The sequence below is a fragment of the Fundulus heteroclitus genome, chromosome 18, assembly GCF_011125445.2.
Source record: "Fundulus heteroclitus isolate FHET01 chromosome 18, MU-UCD_Fhet_4.1, whole genome shotgun sequence".
Classification (NCBI taxonomy): Eukaryota; Metazoa; Chordata; class Actinopteri; order Cyprinodontiformes; family Fundulidae; genus Fundulus; species Fundulus heteroclitus.
This window is the reverse complement of record NC_046378.1, coordinates 26351457-26370337: the sequence shown is the minus strand read 5'-3', so window position 1 is coordinate 26370337 and position 18881 is coordinate 26351457. Positions and strand designations below refer to the sequence as shown.

The 18881-nt window shown below is 41.6% G+C and overlaps 2 protein-coding genes across 3 annotated transcripts in view; one reads left to right on the top strand and one right to left on the bottom strand.

Annotated features, from left to right (window-relative positions):
* The first annotated feature begins 705 nt into the window (after window positions 1-705).
* Window positions 706-11587, top strand: LOC105939729 (acyl-CoA dehydrogenase family, member 8). Its single transcript, XM_012882003.3, has 11 exons — window positions 706-852; window positions 1573-1673; window positions 2094-2263; window positions 2402-2511; window positions 2646-2722; window positions 5194-5331; window positions 5430-5565; window positions 6690-6787; window positions 6899-7051; window positions 9130-9232; window positions 9310-11587. The coding sequence occupies exons 1-11, from the start codon at window positions 735-737 to the stop codon at window positions 9363-9365; spliced, it is 1260 nt and encodes a 419-aa protein (XP_012737457.2). The 5' UTR covers window positions 706-734; the 3' UTR covers window positions 9366-11587.
* Window positions 11588-11651: 64 nt separating this feature from the next.
* Window positions 11652-18881, bottom strand: part of LOC118556583 (endothelial cell-selective adhesion molecule-like) — a 93259-nt gene continuing 86029 nt past the window's right edge. For both annotated transcript variants that reach the window (XM_036150033.1, XM_036150034.1), the window contains 3 exons: window positions 14551-14673; window positions 14326-14455; window positions 11652-13042 (listed from right to left, as the gene is read on the bottom strand). In XM_036150033.1, coding sequence (XP_036005926.1) covers window positions 12574-13042; window positions 14326-14455; window positions 14551-14673 — 722 coding nt within the window. In that variant the 3' untranslated portion in view covers window positions 11652-12573. The remainder of the gene's footprint in view (window positions 13043-14325; window positions 14456-14550; window positions 14674-18881) is intronic.

The window sequence follows — 18881 nt, the reverse complement described above, 5'->3', positions numbered from 1 at the left end:
AGAAGACAATTAAAAGGTTGATTGTTTTAGGAACAATCCCGGGAGTGTAAAAATCGGCAGTAGCATTCATTATATTTGGTTTTTATTGTTTGTAAATTTTTTTTTTTTTTTTTTTGTCTGTGGGAGTCTGTGGCACGGATTTGGTATACGTTACACCGGTTATTTTGTTTAAAAAAGGAGTTGAAATACTTGAAGAACAAAACACACATGCGAACCCAAACGACACCCTAAAATACACCTCTCAAAAGTTTTGCAAAAATTCATAACAACCACAAATATCATGGGACCCAGGAGGGTTTAACCTATGATGAATGGGGAAAATTAATCTGCAGAAGAAAGAAATCTCTGCAATTATCCCATCCCTTTGGGAGCACTGGGTATGCTTTATAGCGCACAAGTTAAGGTGAACTCTGACTCTTCTTGTTCAAAGTACAGGTAGCCCTTCTGACAGTACCAATGAGCTCTCAGCTTCTAAAAGTTTGGTGACAACTGGCTTAAACTATGTATGATCTGCCACAGTTTATACTGTATTCCCTTCATGTTGCCAGCTCATACTGACGTACAAATCCCAGGTAGCTCTGACGGATCTGCTCGGACCTGCTCCCGTCCCGCACACCGACGGAAACGCTTCGCTCTCCTGTTTTAGACGAAAACTCCTCCCTCGCACCTCTGCCGCCCCGCTCACCGGCGAACCGCTAAGGAGCGCACCCGGTGTTGTAACCGTGGAGGTAAACATGGCCGCCCTCGGACCTCTGTCAAGAACAGCCCGGCTCGGTTGCAACCTCTGTCGGAACCACCGCTTGGTTTTTAACAGAAACCTTCAGAGACGAGGAATAGCTTCGTGCATTGACCGTAAGTCTGAAACAGTGACAGCTGTGAGGGCCGTTATATATATATATATATATATATATATATATTAATATGTTGCAGCAGATTCTGGACTGAATCTGTAACTTATTTAACAGACAGGCTAACGACATTTCTCCCAGCTTTTTAAAGCAAGACACCGAGTAACCAGCTGAGTTAAAGAAAATGCATTTCGGCGCACTGCCATTGGTTAAGGTTGTCCTCTGTGGGGCCTCTAGGGCCGAAGCAGAGGAGGCCCCCCTCATCAAAGCAGCTCCTCCTCTCATGAACTATCAGATTTACATCATTCAGCATCTTTCTGTGTTTTCTCAGTCCAGCAAACTCATAGGAAGTCAGGTTTTATCCACACAAGCCGATGCTGACATTGTATCAGTTGTGGCTGCTATCAAAGCACAACAACAGCGCATAGAAAATGCTCTATGTGTGTGTGCTGTAGGTTCATTTAAGAGTTCAAGAGAAGATAACTTTATTGTCCATCACAATTTTCTGGCAGAACAAGCATTCCTAAAACATTCCACAGACTGCAAAGAAACAAAACGGGTTAAAACAACATGGCTTATAAAGCTCAAGATGGGATATTCATTAAAAATCGTTGTGCCGTTAAGACATGTCTTGTGAAAACGAAGTAAAAAATAAATAAATAATAATTCTCCAGCTATGTGTTTTTCTGCCTCCTTCATGTCCTCCGTGTCTCTCCGTGGACAGCTTCATATGGACTCTCAGAGGAGCAGAAGGAGTTTCAGAAAGTGGCCTTTGACTTCGCAGCCAATGAAATGGCTCCACACATGGCCGAGTGGGACCAAAAGGTAAAGTTAAACGGTTCAGGTTGTTTACAACTTGGTTAAATAAATAAATGATTTTCTGTAGTATAATCTATTATACAATAGTAAATGTTTAAAATTCTTACCATGTCTGAAGATATTATGTTGCAACATTGCTGAGGTTCTTTTAAAAAGTTGGTAGTCATCTAAAATAAGCCCATCTTTCTTTTTCCATTATATTTATATATATATATATATATCTTTCCTGTATAATCCTGAAGGATATGTACCTTTTAAGTATTACTGTTTTACTGTTTTACTCGTGGTTGTTTTAGTTGCCAGGAAGTGGTGGATGTCCCGTTCCCTGCTCTGTTTTCATCGCTATAAGGCGTCAGCATCTATCTTGTGACACCAGGGGTTTGTTTTGCTCTGACCGCAGTTTTCTCCCTCCCCCATTACACACAGGAAATCTTCCCAGTGGAGACGATGCGGAAAGCTGCCCAGCTAGGATTCGGTGGCATCTACGTGCAGCCAGAGGTCGGGGGGTCAGGCCTCTCTCGTCTGGACACGTCGATCATTTTCGAGGCTCTGTCCACGGGCTGCGTCAGCACCACGGCGTACATTAGCATCCACAAGTACGGCCATCTTCGTCAGGCGCAGCCTTGCCGTTTTTGCAATTCGCCGTTCTATTGCTTTTCTGAAGGGGTTCATTCATATTATTGAATTGCGTAGCTGAATCTGCTGATGTACTGTGCACATTGGTTGCTTTGCAGCATGTGTGCCTGGATGATTGACACCTTTGGGAATAATGAGCAGAGAGAGAGGTTCTGCCCTGACCTCTGCTCCATGGAAAAGTTTGCCTCCTATTGTCTGACTGAGCCAGGTCAGTCTCCATGCACGAGGTCAAGAATAAAAAAAAGAAAAATGTGCAGATAAAGTTTGGAATCATCTCCTTTAGAGACTGTTGTGCTGGACGTTCAGGATCACAGAGAATTAAACAGAGATGTTTCATTTCAGGCAGCGGCAGCGACGCAGCTTCACTCATCACATCGGCGCAGCTCAAAGGGGACCATTATATCCTAAATGGCTCCAAGGTAATGTTTATCAGCTCTCCCTGAGGGGCTCTCAAAGGTATTCATACCTGTTGAACTTTTTATTCTGCATCTTATCACGCTACAGCCACGGACTCTTATGCGTTGTATTGGCATTAAATCACGCGGGCCGTAACAAAGTAGAGAATGGCTGTGACGTGGGGTAAAGAGGATGCATGGCTCTAAAAATGTTTCATGACAGAAAAGGGTGATGGACATGTAAATCGAGCCCTACCTGGAGTCGTTCTTTTGTTTAACCTTCTTTTGCTGCGAGCACAGCTCCAAGTGTTTTGGAGAATGTCTCAACCAGCTTGGCACATCCTCCAAAACGGCTTGATTTTGCTGATTTTGATCTAAGCTTTTGCCACAGACTCAATCCTTGCTAACATGTTTTCCTCCACGATAGTCCTCCTTTTAGCTTCAGCTTTGACTAGTTATGCTGATGTCTCCACAGCATAATGATGCTGCTGTGTCCATGTTTCATAGTGGGGAACGTTCAGGGCGATGTGCAGTGATAGTTTTATGTTTACTGTCTGCAGAGGAGACTCGCATCTTTCTTTCAACTAGGGATGCACTGATTTAGGCCGATATCTAATATTAATATTCCTTTCTAAGGCAGATAACTGATATTTACCGATAATATATATATATTTCTATACCCTTTCTACACCATGAAAAAAACGTCTGAATAGCTGACATTGCTTCCTTTGTTTGGCTAAACGCCCCACAATCCCACAATCATCATCAAATACCCAAACAAGTCGCACTAGGTCAACCCCCCTTCCCCTCCTCCCTTCGAAACACACACAAAGAGGTCAACAAGATGGCAATAAACATTGGTCATTGATGCTGACCCGGTTTTATACTGATTAAAAAGGTCTTCTCCTGACAAAAGTAATGATGAATAAAAATAAATGACTGAAAATGAAACATTGCTTTTGAATTGTGGTTCAACAGAATCATTTTTTTTTAAAAAACAGGCCAGTTAAACAGGCCTGGATGAAAGAAATTATGGCACCCCTAGATAAAAATGAAAATAATTTGAGCAGAGGGATGTATTAAACTGAGTTATGTAACCAGTACATCTGTCTATTTAAAGGCTTACAAGTATCACTGTGCCGTTTGGTGACATGCTGGGTACCATAATGAACATGGATCACTGGAAGTGAGGGCGAGAGTTGTCGCCCTCACTTTAGAAGGAAAATCATAGAGAAGCATGTTAAAGGTAAAGGCTATTAGACCATCTCCAAGCAGTTTCATATTCCTGTGACTACAGCTGCACACATTATTCAGAAGTTTAAGGTCCCCGGGGCTTTAGCCAGTGTTAAAACAGCCACTGTCAAAGCCAAATCCTATAAAAAGCTAGACTGGGATTTGCGGCGAAACATATGGGAGAATTTCCTCTGGACAGATGAGGCTAAACTGAAGCTTCATGGCGTCAGCTCCTTGTTCGCAGATGCAGAAATAAAGCATGACTAGAAAATAACTCTTACTGTGAAACACTGAGGAGGCCCGTTTTTGTTCTGGGGCTGCTTTACTGCACCCGGCACCGGGCGTCTCACATCTGCACAGAGTTCAATGAAATCATGAGTCTATGAAGGTAATCTGAAGGGTAATGTGCTGTCTATTGTCAGAACGCTTGGTCTCAGTCGTTCAGCAGCAAAATGACCCAAATACACAGCTAGAACCACCCTCCTGTGAGCCCTGTTCGAAATCCCTTTGAACGTCTACAGGAGCTGAAACAGCTGGAGCAGTTTGCTCATGGGTAGTGGGTGAAAGTTACCTGTCGACAGGTGCAGTGGTCTATGATTCCAGTCGCTTCAAAAGCTTGCGCAGGTGACATCATTTGTGTCCAGGCCTGTTTCATAAGTTTATCTTTTAAAATGATTCGGTTGAACCACAACTCAAAAGCAATGTCTGAATTTAAATGGGTTAATTTTGAGTATGTTTTTATTAATTATTACTTTTGTCAATTTCAAGTTTTTTCAGGAACAATTTTTTTTTTTTGTTTTTTTTTTTTTACATTAAAGCAGAGGGGTACCAACACTTTTGTCCATGACTCTCTATCACGCCTCCCTACTTTCAACGATGGCTTTTTTTTCTCGCAGACAAACCTCTGAAGCCTTCAGAGAACAGCTGCTTTGATGTAGAGGTTAAAATTCCACACAGGTTGACTCCATTTACTGTTCGGGTGTTTTCTGAAGGCAGTTTGTTGGAGTTTATTCAGGAGTATTCGAGTAAGGGGGGGGGGGGGGCAAGTAAAATGGCATGGCATTTTTGTTTTATTTGTAAAAAAGTTAAAAGAAAGACCCTGTTTGTATCATTTTAGGGCGTAGTTAGTCTTCCCCATAAGGCTGAGTGATAATTTCATAATAATTTGTTACTTTCCATAGGCCTGTTACAAAAATTTCAGTTGGGTTGTAACAGTATCAACCAAAACGTGTTTCCTCCTGATTTTTCTTATTTTCTTTCAGGCTTTTATCAGTGGGGGAGGAGACACCGACGTGTATGTTGTGATGTGCAGAACAGGAGGGAAAGGACCTAAAGGAATCTCATGCTTAGTGGTGGAGAAGGGGACGCCGGGCCTCAGTTTTGGCAAAAAGGAGAAGAAGGTACATTTGACCATGGCTGCTACTCGTCTGCTGTAGTGTCCCAGTTGGCCACTAGATGGCAGGTTTGATCCAGCTGGTGCCTTTCTGCTCCTCTCCAGGTGGGCTGGAACTCTCAGCCTACCAGGGCTGTGATATTTGAGGACTGTGCCGTCCCAGTGACCAACCGGCTCGGCGCTGAAGGACAGGGCTTCAACATCGCCATGAAGGGCCTGAATGGAGGCAGGATTAATATCGGTGAGGAGCCGAGTCCGAGTAGTCGCACCAGTTTTCCATATCCCAGTATATAGGCCTGCTTCACAAAAGATGGAATACTGTGATAATTCAGTCATTTTATAAACCGATGTAACCCTGTATAATACATAAAGAAAACAAGAAACAAAGGTATGAGAGATATTAGTAGCACAGAGTATCTATTTAAAGGTATTTGTTTAAATGGTGCAAAAACAAAACTCATAGGGATATGAAATGAGAATTTCAAAGTCATGGAGGCAACATTTTGTTGAGTAGCTCAATACATTTCATCATCAGAAGTGCAACTCTTTCTGCCATCAGCTGCCAAAAACATGCAGAAGGTTGTTGATGCAACATGATGCTAAACAGTTGGCTTCAACAGCGTTGAAGCCGCTTATGGTCGTTCCTTTTTTTAATGATTAGAATTGATCTGTGATTTTGGTTTAGGTTACTTACCTTAATCTTAATTATTTTTGGCTTTAATGTTTTATTTTTTGTTTTGCTTAGCAAAGAAGGGGGAGCCAAAAGACACCCAGCAGAAGGCAGTGGATGGATACATACAACCTCCACATTTCTTAGCGTCTCTCATAAAAATTCATCTTTTATTGTAGCATAATCTCAGTATGCAAATTTTAGAAAGATCCAACCATATATATGTATTTCTGGTACATTTAGTCAATAATGGAGAACCCCCCCCCCCCCCCCCCCCCCCGCCTTTGATCATCACACTATGCATTCATTGCTTTAGATTTTTTTTCTTCATTTTTAATATGGATCAAAGCAATATTGCATTGTGACATTTGATATGTGAACCATAGACTGTAAAGTGTTTAAATAAGAAGGGCTTCAGATGTCTCACATCTTAGCTCTTATCGTTTCCATCTAAACGAAAGATTTCATAGATAAGCTGTCTCCTCATCAGCTTAGAATGAGCCTAATGGAAGAGGCGGTTTTTGCATTAATTATGCACATCTAGTCCTAAGGTGTTTAAAAGCAGTTTTTGTAGAGCACCGGGGTTGGTGAAATGGATATGTAGTCATTTAGGTTAATTTGTTGAAGCCCTTTTCCTTTGGGACAAGCTGAAGAATCCTTTCACAGATTCTTCTTCTTATTTTCTTTGTCACCAGCTTCCTGTTCTCTGGGAGCGGCACACGCCTCTGTGCTGCTGGCGAGGGATCACCTACTGGTGCGCAAGCAGTTTGGAGAGACGCTCGCCAATAACCAAGTAAGCAGCTTCAGTTTATGCGCTCTCACAGGAAACCAGAACATCAAGTACCTGAGGGTTATTCCTGCCGCTGTCAAACATTTAACTCTTCTTTACGCGTCGTGTGTCTAGTTTCTGCAGTTCAAGCTGGCAGAAATGGCCACCAAGTTGGTTGCGTCTCGCCTTCTGGTGCGCGAGGCTGCCACGGCGCTGCAGCAGAGCCGAGCTGATGCCGTCTCCCTCTGCTCCATGGCCAAGCTTTTTGTGACAGACGAGTGCTTCAATGTGAGTCGTGTTTCAGTCTTCCACATTTTATTACTAACTTCTGTTGAGTTTATTAAAATCGTACCTACACAAAGTAGTGTATAATTGGGATGTGGAGGGAACACTGCAAAAACGGAACTAAAAATAAGTCAAATTTTCTTGAAATGAGTGTATTTGTCCTTGATTTGAGCAGGTAAATAAGATTTTCTGCCAATGGAATGAGTATTTCGACCCTAAAATAAGATATTTAGATATTCTGCCCTCTAAATAAGACTATGGAGATGAGTTGTTCCTATTTTAAGTGCAAAAATCTCATTCCATTGGCAAATCACCTTATTTACCTCATTTCAAGAAAATTTGACTTATTTTTAGTTCCGTTTTTGCAGTGTGAAAAGATGCACTGTAATATGCATTTTATTTATTGCCTGAATAAAACAAAATACAGTATAAACAGGGCTTCTTATAAGGAAAGTAGTTCAGTTGTGTTTTGCTGTTTCAGACTAAATGTAGCTGTTCTGTAAGGGACCTTTTATTCAGACCTACTGGGCCAGTACTTTGCAGGACCACGTTCTGCTGAATTCACAGCTGCAAATCTTTTACAGTATGTCGCTTTTAGTTTCTTCCAGAGGCCAAAATTATTGCCCATTCGTCTTTGCAAAGTAGCGTCACGGATTATGAGATTACAGAGGCTGGGTTGCAAGATGCAATTACCATGGAAACAACAGATAAACAACAGACACTGGAGACACCGAGCCTGACATACTTAGATTGGACAGAATGACTGATTAGGGGAAAATGTGTCTGCTAGGACACGTCTACATTATAGTATGATCTTCTCCACTGATGTGATGAGAGGAACACTGATATCATACTGGGCACGCCCCACAATGGGTGGACACAATGGGTCCTACTTAATGTCTGTGTGAGGAATGAACGGGGCTCTCTCTGGCGTCTGCCCATCACGTTGTTGTGTATGAGAGTCCAGTACTGAAGCTGCAAACATCCCTCTGCCTTTTAGATTAAATATGTTAAAATACAGTTTTGGTTTCAAGAGTTTTATCACTACAGTCTACAATAGAAACACCACATTATTCAGGAAAAGAGCCTGGGGTGACCGCAGCCAGGTCAGTTCTTTAACAATGGATTTGACTGTCCCAGAGAGCGTCTGTGAACATCAGTCTTCAACTGTTGGCTCAGATGCTCAGATGGATTTATGTCTGGGCTTTGACTGGACCGTTCAAACACATGAATCTGTTTAGATAGACACGGTTCCATCGTAGCCTACACCTGCCTGTATGTGTAAGCTTGTTGTTCTGCTGGAAGATGAACTTCAGTCCCGGTCTCGAGTCTTCTGCCGCCCCGAACAGGTTTTCTTCCCTATATTCAGCTCCATTCATCTCACAATCGACTCTGATCAGCTTCCCTCTCTCTGCTAAAGAAAGAAAAATCCCTACAGGACGATGCTGCCACCAACAGGTTTTATTGTGGGGAGTTTGTGTTTACCCACAACATATTTATGAGATCCAATTACACTTAGGTTGACTCTTTACTAATTATTCTAATGGATTTTATTTAGTGGTATTATAGGAAAATGCAAATGCATGGTACACTTTTCTTTGTTTAAAAAAAAAAAAGTAAAATTTTTACCATTAAAAGATCCTGTTAAACATTGAACGCTTCATTTTTGCAGGCTGCTAACCGGCTTTTTAATTCCTTTTAGAAACATGTCTGCATGTGGGTCAGGGTGACCTCTTTGAAAAGTCCCAGACAGACAGAAACTCCTCTTAGTTGAGTTAAACAGCTTTTATTTGTGGGACGACAGACGCAATGCAAATGTAATATTGGAAGTGGTTTTTTTGAATCCAGATGAAATATAACCTTTTCCCGGTGTTTTTTTTTTTAAACCTCTTACTCCAAAACTCCTGATAGATGGATGAAATATCACTGATTGGTCATCATTCACACACAGGATTATCCCAGCCACCCCGAGGCTGTTCAGAAATCTAGCGTTTGAAAACTCAAACCGTCATCTCCCAGACATTTCTAACAGGTCGAAGTTAAAGTATGGACTTTATATAAGCTGTTCCCTTATTCTGTAGATCTGCAACCAGGCTCTCCAGATGCACGGCGGCTACGGTTACCTGAAGGACTACGCCGTGCAGCAGTTTGTGCGAGACATCAGAGTCCATCAGATTCTTGAGGGTAGGTGTATATTCTCCTTTCTCTGTAGCAGATCTCAGTTTGATTTGTCAGCTTACGTCTTTAATCTGCTCCCGCAGGAACCAACGAGGTGATGAGGATGATTATTTCCCGAAATTTGCTCACGGAGTCGTGATAAATCTTTTCTCCTGGGTGTTCAGTGGACCACGTAGTTGTGGTTCTTGATTGATTGTTACCGTGTGGCGGGTCCGGAATTGCTCTCTGCATCATACTTCTTCCAGTTTTAGAGGAAATCATCACAGTTGGTGGAAACGGGTCTTATTTTTGTAGTAAAACACCAGATCACCTGTCAGATTTGTAGCTGTGACACGGGAAGAAATTGAGATTAATGCACCTGCTTTAACAGCAGTGCTTATCAATAACTCATCAATAACTCATCAATAACTGCATTGATGTTCATGTATCAAATCCAAAGACATGGATTAAAGCAACCAGAGTGGTTTAGTTATCACATTTTGGCCACTCGGTTTAGCCTTGTTCCACAAAAGGGAGTATTTGTGATTTATCCGCCTAAGTAAAACATTTCCAGACACCAAATAAAAAAAAAAACCAAGTCAACAAAAACTGTTCCCCTGCTCATGGATTGTGTAAAGTAATGCACAGATATGTTTTTAAAAGGTCAAGATTTAATTTCTAGAGCACTCCTACTAAATATAAGTTCAGATATTTTAATAGTTGAAGGCTAGAGTTACTCTGATGTCACCATTTTATACAAAGACCTCAAAGCTTTACCACACTGAACTGGAGGTACGTTTCAACTTCACAAAGCTTTTCAAGAAACCAGGGAGGCTTTCTGGGTTTATGATTTACTTCCCCTCCTCTCTACTGCCTCAACCAGAGCAAAACCAGATTATTCTGATAAAGATTTAGAAAATGCTTCCTGGTAGGAAGGTAGATGGTACCCTGAAACTTAAGGGTGTTAGGCATTATGTTTCAGTCACTCCAGTTTAAGATAATCTAGAGTTCATGCATTCTGTCAGCTTGAGCTAAAATAGATTTTACTGTCTAGACTGTCTGTGTGGTCAGAGGCAGTTAGTCGTTCAAAGTAATTTTTAGGGTTTTTGCTGTGAAAATCAGTGCCTAGTGTCAGAACTTAAATCAAGATTTTGACTAGGCCACTTCAACACCTTTATTTGGAACTGTTTATTTTATTTGCCATGTAGACGTGGACATGACGTTGTGCTATGGATTATTGTCCTGTCGGGCATCCAACATGTGCCCAAGTTTAGGATGGCTAGACAACCTTCTTTAGGATTTTCCTGTAGAGAGCAGACATCATGCTAACAGGAAATGACAATACCACCATCATGTTTGACTGTAGGTGTGGTTGATGCTCTTTTGTAAAAGGCTGGTGTTTTATGGTAGATGTAACTTACACTTTCCAAAAAGTTCAACTTTAGTCTCGTAAGTCCATTAAATACTGGAAAAAGTCTTGGTTTATGAAGATAAATTTAGGAAATGTGAGAAGTGCCTTTTTGGTTTAGGAGTAGTTCCGTTCTCCGTTTGTGGATGACAGCTCTCGCTGTGGTTCACTCGTAACGCCTTCCTGGCTGATGGCTGTCAAACACTCTGGTTCTCTCATCTTTTACGGAACCTCTTCAGACCGGAACATCATTTGCTACATCTGGGACCGTTTGGCCTACTTCATGTTGTCAGACAGGTTCTGTTTATGTGATTTTTCTAGTTCTGCAGGTCTGGCAGTACCCATGCCTGGGAAGTCGTGAATTTGAACAGTGATTTTCCAAAATGTCGTTAATCACAGTTAAATATTTAACCTAGGTGTTAATCACTCTTTCCACATATGGCCAGGGTGGTTTTAATGACATTTTTGCCTTGATCACATGATCATTATCTTTATCAATTTTTAAAATGGATTTGATATAAAAGTCTAACAAATAAGCCAAGACAAGGAAATCTGTACAAAGGTAACTCTTCTTTTTTTAACCGAAATATAGATTGATTTTTTTTAACTGTATTAAGCTGTATAGTATGGAGAAGCAAGTCAGGGTGAAGGTTCATGGAAATTAAGTTGTGGCGGATAAAGGTTCAGAGTAGCAATGAATTGCTGAGTTATGTACACTTTGTAATGATACAATGAATAGTATATTCTCTGTTACAAATTACTTTTTATAAAAAAAAAAATTAGATCTGTCTCTAAAACGTTTGAAAAGAGTCGATAATGTTTTTCACTCTCATGCAGCCTCCGTATTTCTGTTCCCAGGTGGCTCTCCGTGTCCCGCGTAACTGCATTATGTTATTTCTACACAGATTACTGGTTTGCTGTCAGCAGAGGGTCATGTTTGCACTCTGAAATAAAACATTTTAAATATCCTAAAATGATCGTGTCGTGCCTGATCTACTCCTTTTCATTTATTTATTTTTATATAATCTTTGCATTTAATGGGCAAATGCTCCAGAATACTTTATTTAAAAAAAATAAACATGTGAGCAGTGTGACCTGCATTCAAAATGACACATGAAAACCTTCAACGGCATCAACAACATCCACGTCGTTTCCAGGCGTTTACAAGAAAAACCCGCGTGACAGACGGAGTCCGCTGAGCCGCTTTCTTGTTCCATCTCACCAAACGGCCGAAAAGTCTGCAGTGATTGAAAGTCAAGCACCTTAACGATTATAAACCATCGACGTCACACTCGATATTTAGTTTACATTCAAGCTAGCATAAACAGGCAAAGTACTCTTTAAATGAACGCTCAGCACACACCGTGGACTCATACTGGTATTTCTGCAACAGCTTAACACGTTTCAGTCGAACACAACGTGAACAAGTCGAGGAAAGTAAAATATTTTCACCTGAACCGCTCGGGCATCGGTCTGCGCTAATGCCTGGTTAAACGTGACTAAAGACTTAATACCTACACAGGCAGAAAAGATGTCCGTTTATAGTCTATTATACAAACATTAGAAATGTAACCAAAACGTTGTATTTTCCCGTCATTGCAAAACCCCTTAGGATAAGCGGCTGTTCATTATGTCAGTTTTATATTGGGACAAACTGCTACCTGGATATCGCAACAGTTTGATTCTACTATCAAGAAATTCTCTGAGGCGTGTAAAAATAAAAATATATTTCTCTGTAGTGAGTGTGACTGCTACATAGAAAACAAATGCTGAAGAGAAACGAGTTACGCCGCTCTGAGTTTGATTTCTTCAGCGACCTGAAGGAAGAGTTTTTGCAGATGAAGTAGAAGTCCCTGGTCGGATGCTTTCCGCTTGGATAGCTGCTCAGCTCCTCATGAGGAAACGTTCTCCACCTCAAGGCATCCTCTCCGTCTGTCCTCCACGCAGACGCTCCCGCCGGCTACACCAGGGAGCCGGCTTGGCTCTGAGGAGGCACCATGACGGCTACGGCCCCCATGCGCGTCAGGTTGGAGGAGCTGATCTGCGGGGACACGGCAACCGCAGCCGGAACCTGAGGCTGAGGCCCCTCAGTCCTTTTCAGGGGGGTGACGGCTGCGGGGCTTCTGAGGATCTGCGGGGGGCAGCCGTTGGCGCTCGGGGGCCGCTTGTGTTTGCGTATAGGGGTGCCTCCCATATTGTAGCCAGGGAGCCCTTGCAAGCTGCAGGCCGTCCCGGGTCGCAGCTGGTAAGCGTTGATCACCGAGCCCGTGTCGGACGCCGAAATGGGGGAGTAGGGGTACGGGAACTTGGGCTGATCCTGGGACCGAGGGCTGGTGGCTATGGAAGACAGGGTGCCGTTTTTCGAGCCGATGTCCGAGCCGGTGTTGCTCTTTGCCCATGATACTCGCTTTGGTGCCTGAGCGTCCTCCCTGTGGTAGAGAAAGGGAGAGGGGGAAAAAATGGAGAGATGCTTTCAAAGTGTTTCAAACTAAAAACGGAGAATAATTCAGAACTATTTCACTGGTGAACTTTTTATTTTATGGTTTGTTTCAAGGGAAAGGCATTCTTTTGGAGAGGTACAGCATCTCGGTATGTGTTCCTATAAATGCTGCTTTAAAAAATTCACATTGTCACTTTAAAATAGCAACCTTTAATATACGTTTTTTAGGATTATCCTTTTTCTTGCTGAAAAATGTTATGCACATTTATATTTCACCCACCCGGGTCAATACTTTGTCAAACCATCTTTTGCTGCAGTTCCAGCTGCAGGTTTTTTGGGATATGTCTCTGCCGTACTTTACACACCAACACGCTGACATTTCTGCCCTTCCTCCTATGCAAGACTGAACTAGCCATCGTTAGATGGACAGTTCCTGTGAATAGTCTTGCCACAGATGCCTATTTAAATTTCGGTCTGGGCCATTATGCATTGGAGTCCAAACCTTTTTCCGCGTAGGCCAAAACTGGTCTTATTAAAAAAAAAAAAAAGTTTCCTACATTTTTGGATTGTTCTTTTCCGTTACTTTGGTCTAGACAAAAATTCTATTCATCAGGAATGAGACAAAGGTCAATTGCACTGAAAACTATTGAAAAAAAGATGATGTGTCCATCAGCAATCCACCGTCTTTGCACACGGTCCAAATCTGTACCGTTCTTGTGTGGCGTTGCACAAATTCATTCTGAAGACTGCAAACAATCCACGGGCCGCGGACACAGACGATCCAAACCACTCCCTGGTCCTGGTTCTGTGCTGAGGATTTGTAGCCAGCACAAATTATCCTGTCAACAGAATCTCCCACCGGTGCTGTGGATGTCTCCGGCTTCTCCCAGAGTTACTGTGGGCCTGTTAGCTGCTTCTATGATTAATTCTCTGCTTGGTCAGGTTAGGCGGACAATGTAAATACTATTATAAGAGTAAATGACTAGGGGGTCAATAAATGCACATCAATTAAGAAATACTTTTGATGATGCTCATGATGTTGGTTTGTATTGAACACTGACACAATCCTCTCTTCCTTTCAAAATGTCTGGAGTTTGCAAACAATGAGCCTAACGACTCCATTGTGAGGGGCGATCAGTTCCAGGTTAATCTAAGCTCTGAGGCCTCGCCTGCAGGTCTATAAAGCTTGGATGACTGAGAATCTTCACCAAGGGTATGCATTAGATTCAAGATTAGGCAAAGCAACAACGGTGCATATAATTAAACCCTCACTTGATCTCGTTGGGCATCTCTTCCTCCGTGTCCTGTCTCCTCTTCAGGATGAATATGAGTATAAGCACCATGGCCACCAGGCCCACCATGGACCCGAGAGTCGCTGCAGTGATCATTCCAGCGTTGGAAGCTTAAACAAACCCCACAAAAAAAAAAAAAAACTGCATTTAGACACAGTGTCACAGCTCAGTGAGTGAGCAGCAGAGTCTCTGCGGGTTTACGTACAGGTGATGACCTCCAGGTTGATGGAGCAGCTGTCTGAGCCGGCCGTGTTGCTGGCTCGGCAGATGTACTTCCCCGACATGCTTTTGGTGAGGTTGCTCAGCCTGAGAGTGCCGTGTCGTTCATCTGCAAGACAACCGGACAGTTAAACAACTCAATTTTATTTATATTGAGCCAATTCAAGGCACATGTCGTCTCAAGGCACAACTTCATTGTAAAAGTTAGACAAGTCGGGGAAACTACGGGAAATGACAAAGAAAAATTAGTGGATTAAAACTGCACAAACTGATCTGTGACTGTAGAAAACCGTTTCAATAAATTAACATGATTCCTATGGCATCCTTAGAAAAATAATGGAAACTGACGATGGTTGCCTCGCAAACGTTTTTTGACCCCTTGAACTTCGTCACGTTTTAATCACAAGCATTAATATACTTTTGGGCTCTTAATTGACAAACAATCACACAGAAGCAAAGTAGAAGTGAAATAATAAAAGCTTTTTGTGTGTGTTATGCACTGTTATTCAGCCTCCTTGACTGTGATACCCTAAATAAAACCTGCTGCAGCCAATAGCAGTCGCCTAAATTGTAAATAGTGTGTTTGACCATTAGTATAAATACAGCTGCACTGCAAGTTGTCAGATGTTTGTTAAGGAACGTTAGCAACAGAAAGAGGCCGGTGGTAACTCTGGAGGAGTTGCAGAGGTCCACAGCTCAGGTATGAGGCTCCTTTAGTGGGGTAACTATTAGTTGCGAACTCCACCATTCTGACCTTTATGGAAGAGTGGCATTAAAAAGTTTGCTCTTTGTCCCAATCATGTGGGACAACGAGCAAACAACTTGATGAAGACGGCGTTGTCAGATGAGACCTAATCTGAATTTTTGTTTCATTTTGTCACAAACAAAAACAAAAGTATTTTATTGTGACTTTCTAAGTGATACTCAAACACAAAGCAGTGCATAACCGTGAAGTGGAAGAGATGTGATACAAATAAATAAAAAAAAAAAATCTTAAAAGTGTGGCATGCATTTGCGTTTAGCCCCTTTAATATAACACTCCTAAAAAAATCCACCAGCAGCACCAATTCAGTCTTTATTTTGAATACTTTTGCAAGGCACTGCATTTTGTTAGGTTGCATTGGTGGTCAGGCATCTACACTTTGTGTATTGTTAGTATATATTTGGCCAATCAAAAGGTTTCCAACTGTGTTTAATGCTCACAGCAGTTGTATTTGTCTTTTTGGGACTGAGCTGCTGAGCTGTGTAATGATAAAAAAAATGTCAGTAAAATTTGGATTAATTGGTCATTATTGTTGGACCCAACCATCGATGGATATAAAGGGGTGAACTGATCACAGAGAACAAAAGAGACTGAACAGCATTCACCCGAATTCATGACAGCTCCCTGGGGGGAGGAGTCACTGCTGAAACCCCCATGACTTCGTAGAGCTACAAATCTCTGGACACAGCAGAAGTTCTTCCTTTTTGCCAGCAGCTCTCCACATGCTGCATTGGGGAGGACACTTGCACGAACGTCTTGATCTCGCTGCCAGAGCAAAAAACTGCTTCTTCAAAGAAAACCTTGGATCCAAGGTGAAGTACGGTCTGTTCACTATGTAACCAGTGACTCTACCCTGGCCGAAAAGAACACTAGCCTAAACCTGGCTTTCTGAACTCCTGTAGAAAGAAACTGGGAATAAATTCCCCAAGAAGATTACATTGACAAAGCGGTTTTCCCCCACCCTGCCTGAAGAAGACCGCATTGAAACCGCAGCTCTATGAGCGGAATGAGCGTACCAGTACTGGGCAACCCCCCATTCAGCCTCTAGACCAGGGGTGTCAAACTCATTTTGGTTTAGGAGCCGCATACAGCTTAATCTGATCTCAAGAGGGCCACAAGAGTTAACTCATTGCAAAATTAAATAGAACTAATAAAAGTGAACTTGTTGTAGATTTTTATATTAAATGAATTTCACTTTTACACAATATACTATGAATAACCTCAGCGTTTTTAAGAAAAGTGCAATTTCAACAATGCTTTTACTCAGTTAAACATTTACAGGTGCATTATGCATAAGAACTGATCACAGTGATTGTAGAATGTTGAAAAACATTCATTCACATTTTTTAGAACTTAAAAACACTGTCCTGCATGACAAAATACATCAAACAGATAAAAATTAAGAAATTATTTAAAATCAATTTTCCACATCTGAAGCTCAATGCTACCATCTGCTGATTAAAACACAGCGCCCCACGTGGACAATATAGGAATTGCAGAATTTCAATTAAACAAAGTACATGTTTTTTTTCAATAATTGTTTTATCATTCTCTTCCTTTTATCTCCTCTTTCTTTGACCTTTTCTTTTTTCTTCTTGTCCTTCCTTTCCTCTCCTACTTTCCCATTGTAGTGTCCGTATCATTTGAGATATTCCCCGCATGAATCATGATAAAACTATTCACATTCATAAATCAAGCGGAGCACTATGGCAAAAGCAGTACTGCTCCACTTGTGAAAGTCAAATCTGATGAGCTCTTTTTGGCATTAAGACAACAATTCTTATTGCCACATTGCCAGATAGGACACTGGGGGAAAAAATAATATTATTTGTTGAATAATGATAATGCATTTAGCCACGGGGCCGGACTAAATTGTTCGGTGGGCCGGAACCGGCCCGCAGGCCGTATGTTTGACACCCCTACTCTAGACTGATAGCAGCTGCTATTCAAGTCACTGGCCCATCGGTCAGGGTGAACCCTCCACTGTTCATTTGAACAGTCACAGTAAGAGGTTGCATCTGGGCACAGGAAATTAATTCAGTATAAATAAAAAAAAAAAAACATTCTTTATTTAAATGTGTTTTGCAAGTTTTTTGATTGAATGATGAGTGCCAACAGGCCACTGAGCCTGTTTTAAAGGTGATGACTGGTAGAGTCACTTTACTCCTGCAATATGAGCTGATTTTATTTGATCAGTTTTCCCTTTGTCTCTTCTCTCTAACCTACATCAAATATGTCAGCAGCATCCCTACACGCAGGGTAAATTGTCTGCTAAAGCTAAAGCTCTGCTAATGCTAATATGGAATCCACCCAGGGTCCACCCTGGGTCCGAAATTAACACTCGCCAGTCGCCAAATGCGAGTAAATTTCCCGTTTGGCGAGTGAATTTCAGAGGGCTAGCTGCCACATGGCGAGTTAATGTTTGTACCAAATAAATTAACAATAACATAGAAATAACAAAACCCATCTGGGCTGCTGATGACCCGTTTACAGCTCTGTCCATCCAGAGCTCAGTCTAAACTCCTCCTTCTGCGGAGCAGGAGGCAAGGGGGGAGAGCGGCTCCCAGATAAATCCTTCATTCAGAACCAGTCATGGCTGCACGCTGGATTAGAAAACAGTTCTGCTAACCAGATACAGTCTAAAAAGCCAATTAGTCTGTTGATAAACTTTGTTCTTATTAATTCTGCATTTTTTTTTTAACTACGTGCGCTGTGTTTATGTTTGTGTAATTTAAAGTACACATCAGACTTGGAGGGACTGCTAAATAGCGCCACATTTACGTCGTCTTGGCTGTTAACGGAGTCGCTAATTCTGATGTGACATCACCGTGCCATCTGTCCGTTCACTCGTTATCTTATGATCTTATGTCCATTTCCTTGGCGCTCTCCTGGTTGTCCATAACTCCACTCACTCATTCACTGTGATGGCTAGCTAAACCAAGCCAACTTTATTCATAAAGCGCTTCAAAAACAGCAGGCACTGACCAAACACATTAGGAATTGATTGACTAAAATTGCATTAATTTATAATTGCGATAATGTTTTTTAAATATTATTATATTAAAAATAATGCTTTATTTTCCCTTCTCCTTTGCATTCTGAACTGGTCATTTGAACACCTAGCAACTATCTTTCAGAGTTAATTTAGCCTTATTCCCAACTACTCAACAAGACACAGACACATTCACAATGAACTGTCATTCAAAGGTTTTAGTTTCAGTGTTAGTTTGCTTTCTTCTGCAGTTTAGTTTTAGTTTTCCTCATTCTTTATTTTTTTTTTACTTTGAGTTGAATGCTACTAGCCTAGTTAAAGAGTATTTGAACTAGAAATGTACATTAAAGAGAAGTTTGTGATTTTCCTGCCCATATAGTTGGAGTAGTTGCTGTTTGAGAAACGCCCAGTGCACAACTTTACCCCGTCGTCTATTGTTCTATAATACCACACAGCTCACAGTCTCTGTCAATTATTGTTTCATGAATACCTGCCTCGTGAAGTTTGGCTGGTATTTACTAATAATCAGGTGGTGCCCCAACTTACTTACTATTAACTATCC